The sequence below is a fragment of the Girardinichthys multiradiatus genome, chromosome 12 (assembly GCF_021462225.1).
Source record: "Girardinichthys multiradiatus isolate DD_20200921_A chromosome 12, DD_fGirMul_XY1, whole genome shotgun sequence".
In the NCBI taxonomy this organism is placed as follows: Eukaryota; Metazoa; Chordata; class Actinopteri; order Cyprinodontiformes; family Goodeidae; genus Girardinichthys; species Girardinichthys multiradiatus.
The window spans coordinates 50133814-50145298 of NC_061805.1; the positions used below are offsets into that span (position 1 = coordinate 50133814).

The 11485-nt window shown below is 41.0% G+C and overlaps 1 protein-coding gene across 2 annotated transcripts; it reads left to right on the forward strand.

Moving 5' to 3' along the window:
• Positions 1-714: 714 nt before the first annotated feature.
• mymk (myomaker, myoblast fusion factor) lies at positions 715-5317 on the forward strand. Of its 2 annotated transcripts, none has more exons than XM_047382160.1 (6): positions 715-1032; positions 1725-1839; positions 2455-2603; positions 2750-2926; positions 3041-3181; positions 4391-5317. In XM_047382160.1, exons 1-6 carry the CDS (start codon positions 898-900, stop codon positions 4589-4591), a joined length of 918 nt encoding a protein of 305 aa, XP_047238116.1. In that variant the 5' UTR covers positions 715-897; the 3' UTR covers positions 4592-5317. The 2 variants fall into 2 exon arrangements, with proteins under 2 accessions (XP_047238116.1, XP_047238117.1); XM_047382161.1 differs by having other exon boundaries at positions 2810-2926.
• The last annotated feature ends 6168 nt before the right edge of the window (positions 5318-11485 follow it).

Genomic DNA, 11485 nt, shown 5'->3' on the forward strand with positions numbered 1-11485 from the left:
AGGCTCCCTTGAATATATTCGGAGAAAAAAAAAAGGTCTGGACTTGAATATTTTGCACATGTCCAGGTTTAGCCAACAGCATTGTTTAGAGGTGTGCACTAAGCTTACATTTCCTGGGTTTGTGAATGAAAGGTGCAGTAAACTATCACCTTTCATTGACATCATTTGTGACGGAGACATAAAGTGATAAAACTCCTATGCCTGAGTAGACTGACAGAAAAACAATTATTAGAAAGGAGCATTAGAGTAAGCTGTTGGCACTGATTCTGATGGATCTATGAGGCATCCTCTACATCTGCTAACCTTCTTTCATTGTTTGGACCGACTGTCAGATGCTTCAGTAACTGCCTGATAACCCTAAAATCACACACTTGGTACCAGCACTTAAAGTCTCTGGTGCCCATAATAGACAGCATGTCCAGCTCCTTACAAACTGATCCATGCAGGTCTCCATGTAGAACAAATTACGTCAGAATCTGAACATTTTTTCTGGCGACGTTATTGTCAACAGAACCCAGACAGAACAGCAATCAGATGGCAGCATTTTAACCCACACATACATGGTTCATGTAGACCTAGAAGGTCACAGATACATTCAGTGTAAATTGTTGGTCCTCGCCCCACATGAAGCCTCTCCCATGTTGCTGGTATGCAAACAGCTGCAGCCAAAAACATTGCCCCACTATCCAGCATGGAGCTGTCATCTGAGGGACATTTAAACTTTAAATGGCCAAAGTGGACAGCTGGGTGTGAGGGAGTGTGTTTCAACATAAATGCAGCCTGAAGAACAGCAAGGATAAGAGGCTGGAGGAGCTCTGTTCCCTCAGCTGAAGCCTCGCGTTGAGGATTTGTTCTTATGTAAAACCTTTTGGAGTTTGCTGAGCATTTGATCCAGTCATGGGTGCTTTTATCGCCAAGATGCTGCTTCCGACCGTCAGCAGCCTGGTGTTCCTGCCGGCAGCCAGCGTGGCTGCAAAGAGGGGCTTCCACACCGAGGCCATGGTCTACTTCTTCACCATGTTCTTCACTGCGGTGAGAGTTCGCTTCAACTGTTTGCCTGAGAGATCTCGTGTTACTTGTTGAGATCCAGTTTAAACTGATTTAATGCAGCGTTTACCTGCAGTATGAATAAAAAACACCTTCTGTCTGCACATTTATCTACTTTATTTACCTAAAAATATGTTTAGAAAGGCTAAAACACAGGTATTTATATGACGTATTTTTCATACTGTTACTCATCTAAAGGTTTATCAAAAAAAATGTTTTAGGAATGTCAATAAATTTTTTATTAAAATGTCAATTTCCTAACTAAATGATTGCTCTTAAATAGCATTATGATTAATCTGTAGTTAAAATTATTTTAAATGTGAAAATAACTTTTCTTACATATGAAAGTTTTCAACAATCTAAAATAAAATAAAAAGTTGATTTTAAAATGTTTACACATTTTTTTTATTGTTTTACATTTTGAGGGTTTATTTAAAAAAAGTTTTAAAAAATTGGAAATTGGAAATTTTGTCTTTTAATATTCTTTGTTTAGGATTTTTTTTTTATATATATAAATTCAATTTGACTTAATTTTTAAAATAAATTATTTGACTATTACGTGGAATATAAATCTTCTTTTTACTGTAACTTTATTTTGAAGGGTTTCAGTTGTTCTGAGCTGAATTTAATCTAATCTATCCTGGTGAAACTGTAAATATTTGACTGTGTTCCTGCAGATTTATCATGCATGTGATGGTCCAGGCCTCTCCATCCTGTGTTTTATGAGATACGACATTCTGGAGTACTTCAGTGTTTACGGCACGGCACTCTCGATGTGGGTCACACTCACAGGTAAAACTATGGTAAAACTACTCGGAATGATTGTTCTGAAGAACTGTGGACTCACTGAGATTTAAACCGGCCAGGCCTGCTGCAGTTGTTGCTAACATTTGCTGTGTCTTTGATTTGTGAACACATGTGCGCAGACATTCTTGTTAGAGGCATACACGTGTTTGGTCCTACCCTATCTAAGCCTCTGAGGTTTTACAATAAATTATGTGTTGAATGTCAGACAGTGGACGTCTGAGTCCACTAATCCCTGTGTCTTTTTGTATGTCAAACATGTTTTTAAAATGTCTCCAGAGCTGTAATGCCTAAGTCTTCATTCAGAGGTAATCTAGAATGGGACTACTTTAAATCCAGGTTTCCGATTGGTTCCGATACATTTTTAAAGTCTCTTACTGGTCGCGACAAGTTACTGTCTTTCAAACTGGAGTCAGACCTCCCTACTTGTTACCTGGTGTTGAAGTAACAGGAATGACTTAGATTTGTTCTAAATTTGATCAAACTGTGACCTGATCGGCATGAAAAAACATCTCTGCAGTGTAGCATCCATTTCCTGCTGTTCAGGGAGGACGAGACCCAAAGATCCCCAGTATGAACCTGTCTCTTGTCTCCTTGCTCCAGCCCTGGGAGACTTCGATGAACCCCAGCGCTCCAGTATAACTATGTTTGGAGTGTTGACCATCGCTGTTAGGATCTACCAGGACCGCTGGGGCTACGGAATCTACTCTGGACCCATCGGATCAGCCGTCTTCATCATCACTGTCAAATGGGTGAGGGACAGCTGAAAGAAACAACTAAGGAACCTTTAACTTCTCCTTTAAAGTCTAATATATTGAGTTCTTTCATTTTACCTTTTCCTTTACCATCCTCATTTTAAATTTTCTTTTTCTTTTATTTTTTAATCTGCTTTCCGCAGTCAGATAAGTTTTTTATTGTCTGTTGGGTTGATCTGAGTGACGGTGTCCTGCTGTTCCAGCTTCAGAAGATGAAGCAGCTGAGGGCCGTTTATCCAGAGAGGACCGTTTACACGCAGCAGGTCGGTCCAGGCTGCTGTTTCGGCGCTCTCGCATTGATGCTGCGCTTCTACTTTGAGGTGACTCATCATCAAAATAAAGCCAAGCCCAGTAGATAACTGTTTGACGTTGACCTGTGAGTCTATTGTTTGGGTTTTAATTATGGAGTCTTGCTGTCTTCTTTTCCCTTGCAGGAGTGGGACTACGCCTACGTCCACAGCTTCTACCATCTGTCTCTGGCTGTGTCCTTCGTGCTGCTGCTCCCGAAGAAAAATCGTTATGCAGGGACGGGGGGAAATGCTGCAAAGATCACCTGTTTTACTCTCTGCTGCTGCGTATGTTACGTTCACAATACACAGAGACTTGCAGGAATATCAAATACCAGAAACGTTTTCACATTTTGCCAGGTTGCAACCACATGCTTCAGTGTTTTTATTGGGATTTAATGTGACGGATGGACCAACACAAAGTAGCACTTACTGTTGAACTAGAAGCAAAATGATACATGGTGGTACTGTACATACAGTATGTATCCAGTCCCCTTTAAAATAATACCCCTAAAGAAAGTCCAGTGAAACCAGTTGCTTTTAGAAGTTACCTGATTAGTAAAAAGAGTCCACCTGTGTGATTTAATCTGAGTCTAAATACTTCTGTTCTGTGAAGGCCTCATAGGTTTGATAGAGAACATCAGGACATCTCACAGAGCTCTGTTCCAGCCATCATCTAAACATGGAAAGAGAATGGATCATCTGCAGACCTACCAAGACATGGATGTTCACCTAAACTGACAGGCTGGGCGGGGAGAGCATTAATCACAGAAGAAAACTAACATGCTGTGTATTAAATTAAAGTAACATCCTCAACACACTACGCCCACCATGAAACATGGTGGTGACAGCATCATGCTGTGGGGATGTGTTTGCTCAGCAGGGACATGGAAGCTGACCAGAGGTGATGGGAAGGCGGATTAAGCTATATCTGAGGTTCACCTTCCAGCTGGAAAACAGCCTTGAACATTCAACCAGAGCTACAATTTAATTGTTTATATCAAAGCTAATGTATGTGTTAGAATGGTCCAGTCAAAGTCCAGACCTGAAACTGATTGAGAAAATGGGGCAAAACTTGAAAACGCGTGTTCACAGTCTCTGCATCCAATCTGACTGAGCTGGAGCTGCTTGGTGAAGAAGAACAAGCAAATGTTTCAGGCTGTAGTTCTGCAAAGCTAGTAGAAACAGACCCAAAAGGGAAACATGAAAGGTGGTTCTACAAAGTATTGACTCAGGGGGGCTGAATACTGGACATCGGACTTTTCAGGATTTTAGTTAGAAAGTACTTTGAAAACCATAAATCCTTTTCCTTTGGGTGGCTTTTTCACATAAAATCTCAATAACATGCATTGCAGTTTGAGGTTGAAACATCACAAACAGTAACAATATTTCATGGTTGTGAATACTTTCAAAACGTTCTTTACCAAAAAGAGATAAGTTGCTACAGTAGGTCAGAAGGTGGGTCTGATCTTTAATCCTGCTCTCTCCCCTCTCCAGACCATGTCCCCAGGTTCTTCCAAAGAAAAAACAGAAAAACCAAAGAAGAAGTCGTCTCGGACACTTTGGAAAGTCCCCACAGAGAAGCTGTGGACTCGAGGGTCCAGCACCCCCATCCTTCCGGTTTGCAGTCCCCCACCCTCCACACCTGTTAAAGGGACGAGCATCAGCAAGCTCAAAGAGATGAACGGCTGGAAGTAAAGCCTTGGTCACTCTGACGGCTCGACAAGCAACTGGAAACTCACCAAATACCTGTCAGGAAAGATGAAAACCAGCCATCATGTGGAATTTCTGCTTCAAAACTGCTTTTTGGCTGGTAGACTATTTAAGCAGTTATCTCAGGAATCCACCAGTGGCTGAAGCCAGATGATAAACAAACAAAAGTGACCTGATGTAAAATGTGAGGTGAATTAGACCTCAGATCAGAGCCCAGGACACACACAGCACCGTCTCTGAGACAGACGGCCGAGACGACCCTGTAAAACTGACAGAGAAATTTATGAGATGATCAGACCAGCAGATGGTTTATCTCGCCAAAATATATAAATTGTACTTAGAGATGTTTCTCAGGGGAAAATGTTGGTCTGCTCGCCTCTTCCCATCCTCTCTTCCTTCTCTTTTCCATCTTTAGAGAAAAGAAGCACATGGCTTCTGAGAGTTATCAGACTGTAAAGCAATATTCGCTGTTTTATACGTCCTGAAGGTGCCATAGACGTCATGAGGAGCAGCCACCCAGACAACAGTCTGACTGAGGCATCTTAATGTTTTCTGGAGAAACAGGTGGACTCCTGCTGTCATCTCGGTCTCTGTTTATCTCACTTCACTCTGTGTGATAAAGTATTTATTTATTACAGTTTGAATGGTTTGTGTCTGATTTTCATAATTTTGTAATTTTTGGAAAATAAACTGGAATATTGAGACAACGTTTGACAGCTTTTAAAGTCTTGATGATGTTTTAACTTCTTTAGCCTTTTTCTGACAACTGAGAACAGCTCTGACTGCCACATACTTCAGTCTAGTAACATTAATCTAATTCTGAATGAACATATCTTGTTTCACTTCCATTTCAGGAGTATTAAGAGTTGTGTGTGCACGGCCGTCACCTGTCCTGAACTCGACCCAAAGTCTACAAACCCGTCTTGCTTATCTCAGACAAAGCAGTCTCCATCCAAAGTGAGAGTGAGCCTCCCCAACCATTAGGGAATGTTTTAAGCTGGGGCCAAACCGCCTGCTCCCGCACCCACAGAAAGGTGTTTGTGTCTGGGCTCAGAGACCTGGCTGGCTGCACGGCCCAGCCCTGACAGGACGGTAACGTGAGCCTTTTATTGCACCGGTGTGAAAGACAATTCAGCTTCTTTACGACCGCTGTCTGTGCCGCAGCGCTCCACCAAGAGGCCAAGGCCCACACACAGCCAGAACTCGGGATCATACTGGGAAGACTTTACACTTTCTCTACACTGAAGCTGCCGTCACACTGCTTCCTATCTTGCCATGGATGTGTATTACAAAATGTGTGTTACATGGGTCTAAACTTGTGAAAGTCATGGGGTTTGGGGGTCAAATCAAGTCGCTACAAGTCTTTAAAGTATGTCTGCTGCTTGTTATGTGTTCCTGTTGTTAAAAGGTTAAATGCCCATGTATATTGGAATCTTGGGTGTGGTATTCACAGTGTTTTACTGTGTCAGGACAGGGTATGCTAATTTTGCTGTGAGTCATCGTCCCATTTGAATATTTTTTTTTATTAATTAAAGTTCACCAGTTTAAAATAAAAATTCAATACTTTAAGCGCTCCCGAATGCTCGTTTAGATATTGGACAATTTAACCAGAAAATAGGTCATGCTGTCAGTTTCACTTTAAGTTTCAAGTATCCAGCAGTGAATCTTCATCAGCGCATTAGAGTATCCTCATAGTGTATATAGGGTAATGTTATTATTGGGTCATTGATGCAATAGTTGAGTTGCAGCCTTAAGAGGTGATCAAAGAGCATACCCTGTTTAAATGAAGGTGATGCAGGAGTGTTATTTTCCAATGGGATTGTGTTTTTGTGCCATTGAAACAATAGGCAGATAGGCAGCATTATAACGGTGGTACAAAACATTTAATTTATGCTTTATTTTTACCACTTGATGGCAAGATCGATATTTACTAACAGCAATTCCTAAATTTAGGAAGATAAAACATTATTTATTGATGAATTTATTAATGTAACAGATGGATCTGTAGGTTGTCTTTGTTTAATGCAGGATTTGTAACATTTATGTTCTGCTCCCTGTGATTACTGAGTTAAGAACTCTAATTTCCAGTTAAAAACCTCTGTTTTAAAACGTTGTCATGGCAACAAACAGAAACTCCCGAAAACCAAACTGGGAATCTGAACTGATCAACTGTGTCTTTTTTTCTGAATATGGAAAAATAACTAAAGGTTTTCATATGAGATTTAAAAGGGTGGTAGTTCAACAAGATCTGACAGAAATGTTTTTATCTTACCGGGAATTTGGAACCTACTTCAGTCAGACAGAGCCAGACTCTTAAATTAAGGAGTATCTGTATGTTTCTGGGGACCTGCTTGCTCTTTTTTAGGACTGTGAGTTCTTCACTACACAAACGATCTAAAAGAAACATCTACTTTGAGGAATTTCCACTTTAATTTCAGGGATAAATAATAAGGAAATTTTACAGGGTTTTATGGCAGGGCGCTACTCTATGATGAAAATGTGAGGACCAAAGAAAGGGGAGAAAGTGTCACTGGTTGCTATAGTGACTCCCACCTTTTCTAAAAGGAAACCCACATTGGGATGCATGTCAAAAGACCTGAGCCTCTTGCCACCTTTAACACACTCTGGACAAATTGTGTAGAAGTACACTGAGACCACCGATCACTGGACTTCAGCCTGGATGGTTTCATAACAGGGGTTGATGGTTCTGAACAGAACAGGTTCTCAAAGGTTCACTGGGCATTATAGAAATTAATAGTGCTATAAATTTTTATGCACATCTCACGCAATCGTAGTGCATTGCCCTTTGCACACAATCACATAAAATCACATAAAGTCCAAGTTTTAGTAACGTGTTTGAACTTTGAATGGTGTTTCTCCTGCTGGGTTTCCTCTCTCCGTTTTAATCTCATTATTGTTTGAGGTAAAAAAAATCTGTAGCTTTTGCTAAATTTGTAAACAATCAACAGAAAAATGTTTAACAACTAAAAGTCATTCTGCATTTATCCAGTCAAGCACGTCCAGTGCTGTAAGGAGTATCAAATTGAAGGCTGATTAAAAAAAGATCAAGGAAAACTTAATAAATGTTCTTCAGCTCTGAAGTACTGGTCTCCTTCATGACAGCCAAAGCAGAATCAGAATATCCTTTATTTAGTCATTGTCACGAGCACAACAAAGCTGGGAACGAATCTGGTCTGTGCATAGAGCAATAAATAACTTTTGTAAGATAGAAAAATAGAAGGAAGCAGCTTGGTAAAAAGATAAAATAAAAACATGTACACACATACCCATTATTACATCTGCTTAACATTCTGGACGTGTTGAGTTTAGCTATTGGATAAAAACTGTTGCTGAATCTGCTTTCCCTTTCCTTCAAATCCATATACTAAAGCAAACATATTACTCCTACAGTCCAAAGCAGAACCTTCTCAGATAGCTGAACCTGAAAGCCCTCTGAGCTCAGAAGTGACAGGGACCGTCTCTAGTATGTGTTGTATGTTGGCGCTTTCACTGCACAGAGGTGCCACAACTTGTCCGATGTGTGCGTGTGCATGTGTGTGTGTTTTCACTACTACAGTAGTGAAAGTGGAAGCAGTGGAAGTTTAGTCTGATTTAATGTCAGACAGTGAGAATAAAAATGATGCGTCTTTGTATAGAGTGTATGCAAATATCTGGTTTTAACTGTATATTAATCAGGAATCAGAAGTCAATACAGAGCATCATGGGCAGGCATTTCACTGACAGGTACTAGCCTTTAAAACTGCTTAGGGTGTTTTTTTAATGATTTTTGATGTTTGAGGAGGACTCAGAGAGGCAGGCGCAGGGTGGTGTCGTGATTTAATGATGAAAAAACTGAAGAACATTCTGACCCGAGAAGAACCAGGAACGACGAGGAGCAATGGAACAAGGAAACCCGGGAGAGGAAGACAGAAGCACAGATGGGTCAAATGTAAGGAAACACGCAGAGCTAGCTGAGGGAAAATGACTAAAATAAAGATGAAGATTACTCATGGAAACAACAGGATCAAATCAAAGACAAGCCAAAAATGACAACACAATACAGGTCCTTCTCAAAATATTAGCATATTGTGATAAAGTTCATTATTTTCCATAATGTAATGATGAAAATTTAACATTCATATATTTTAGATTTATTGCACACTAACTGAAATATTTCAGGTCTTTTATTGTCTTAATACGGATGATTTTGGCATACAGCTCATGAAAACCCAAAATTCCTATCTCACAAAATTAGCATATCATTAAAAGGGTCTCTAAACGAGCTATGAACCTAATCATCTGAATCAACGAGTTAACTCTAAACACCTGCAAAAGATTCCTGAGGCCTTTAAAACTCCCAGCCTGGTTCATCACTCAAAACCCCAATCATGGGTAAGACTGCCGACCTGACTGCTGTCCAGAAGGCCACTATTGACACCCTCAAGCAAGAGGGTAAGACACAGAAAGAAATTTCTGAATGAATAGGCTGTTCCCAGAGTGCTGTATCAAGGCACCTCAGTGGGAAGTCTGTGGGAAGGAAAAAGTGTGGCAGAAAACGCTGCACAACGAGAAGAGGTGACCGGACCCTGAGGAAGATTGTGGAGAAGGGCCGATTCAAGATCCTTGGGGGACCTGCGGAAGCAGTGGACTGTTGCTCAGTGGTCCAAAGTATTTTTTTCGGATGAAAGCAAATTCTGCATGTCATTCGGAAATCAAGGTGCCAGAGTCTGGAGGAAGACTGGGGAGAAGGAAATGCCAAAATGCCAGAAGTCTAGTGTCAAGTACCCACAGTCAGTGATGGTCTGGGGTGCCGTGTCAGCTGCTGGTGTTGGTCCACTGTGTTTTATCAAGGGCAGGGTCAATGCAGCTAGCTATCAGGAGATGTTGGAGCACTTCATGCTTCCATCTGCTGAAAAGCTTTATGGAGATGAAGATTTCATTTTTCAGCACGACCTGGCACCTGCTCACAGTGCCAAAACCACTGGTAAATGGTTTACTGACCATGGTATCACTGTGCTCAATTGGCCTGCCAACTCTCCTGACCTGAACCCCATAGAGAATCTGTGGGATATTGTGAAGAGAACGTTGAGAGACTCAAGACCCAACACTCTGGATGAGCTAAAGGCCGCTATCGAAGCATCCTGGGCCTCCATAAGACCTCAGCAGTGCCACAGGCTGATTGCCTCCACGCCACGCAGCATTGAAGCAGTCATTTCTGCAAAAGGATTCCCGACCAAGTATTGAGTGCATAACTGTACAAGATTATTTGAAGGTTGACGTTTTTTGTATTAAAAACACTTTTCTTTTATTGGTCGGATGAAATATGCTAATTTTGTGAGATAGGAATTTTGGGTTTTCATGAGCTGTATGCCAAAATCATCCGTATTAAGACAATAAAAGACCTGAAATATTTCAGTTAGTGTGCAATGAATCTAAAATATATGAATGTTAAATTTTCATCATGACATTATGGAAAATAATGAACTTTATCACAATATGCTAATATTTTGAGAAGGACCTGTATATGGAACCCCATGCATGACGAAACCAAACATAATCACAAATTAGAAACCAAAATCCCAAAGATCATGTAACATTGTATTTTTATAAAGCTGGATATTTTGGAACAAGCTTTAAAGTACTATTTCGCTGACTTGTGAAGCTTAGCACACATCTACTTTACTTGAATGGCATGTTCTCTAGTCTTTCCCATTTTAAAAAGTGAGGAAGAGAAATGAGCCTTTGTGTCATATTAACAGTTCAGAGAAAAACAAAGTCATGGATGGTAGATTAAAAGTCTCTAGACACTGATTAATCTAGAAAACCAACATGTTTTCTAAAAGAAACTGTTTCAGCCACGTTTATTTTTATAGGAAATGTCAGGTGTGTCAATAATTGTGGCAACTGTGATTTTATTAAAAATAATTTAATTCATGTACTCAAATTAAAGGCTGGATTTTTATATATACTTTTCAGTGTGACATTATGCAGCTGCAATAAATAATCACTTTAAGGTTTTTTAGACAACTATTTCCCAAGAATTGCACTCAGATAAACTTCTCTTCTAAGCTTTTTCGCTGGTAAAATGTGTCGGACAGCATTTCCGTATTATTTCCACCAGAAGCTCACACAGCTCAACGTCCCAGCCTCCACCTGTCAGTGGATCAACAGCTTCCTGACGGACCGACAGCAGCAGGTGAGACTGGGGAGCATCTTCTCCCGATCCAGATCAATAAGTACTGGTGCCCCCCAGGGGTGTGTTCTATCCCCACTCCTCTTCTCTCTGTACACAAATGACTGCACCTCATCGGACTCGTCCGTGAAACTCCTGAAGTTTGCAGACGACACCACAGTCATTGGACTGATCCAGGACGGTGATGAGTCTGCATACAGACAGCAGGTGGATCGGCTGGTCCACTGGTGCAGTCAGAACTACGTAGAACTGAACCCACTCAAGACTGTGGAAATGGTGGTGGACTTTCGGAGAACACCACCCCCATACACCCCCCTCACCATCCTCAACAACACTGTATCGGCCGTGGACCACTTCAGGTTCTTAGGAACCACCATCTCTGAGGACCTGAGATGGTCTTCACACATAGACACTGTTTGAAAGAAGGTCCAGCAGAGACTGTACTTCCTGAGGCAACTCAACAAGTTCAACCTTCCACAGGAGCTGCTGGTCATCTTCTACACTGCCATCATTCAGTCTGTCCTGTCTTCATCCATCTCAGTGTGGTTTGGATCATCCACAAAACAGGACAGGTCCAGACTGCAACGAATAATCAGGACTGCAGAGAGAATCTTCAGAGCTGACCTTCCCTCCATCCAGGACTTATACAGGTCAAGGGTCAAGAAAAGAGCTGCTAAAATCTCTGC

Excerpts from the sequence above, each read along its gene's own strand:
- mymk (XM_047382160.1), top strand. The coding sequence starts at position 898 with ATGGGTGCTTTTATCGCCAAGATGCTGCTTCCGACCGTCAGCAGCCTG. Across the intron at positions 1,840-2,454 it reads GATGTGGGTCACACTCACAG|CCCTGGGAGACTTCGATGAA; the intron begins GTAAAACTATGG and ends TCCTTGCTCCAG. Across the intron at positions 2,604-2,749 it reads TCATCATCACTGTCAAATGG|TCAGATAAGTTTTTTATTGT; the intron begins GTGAGGGACAGC and ends TGCTTTCCGCAG.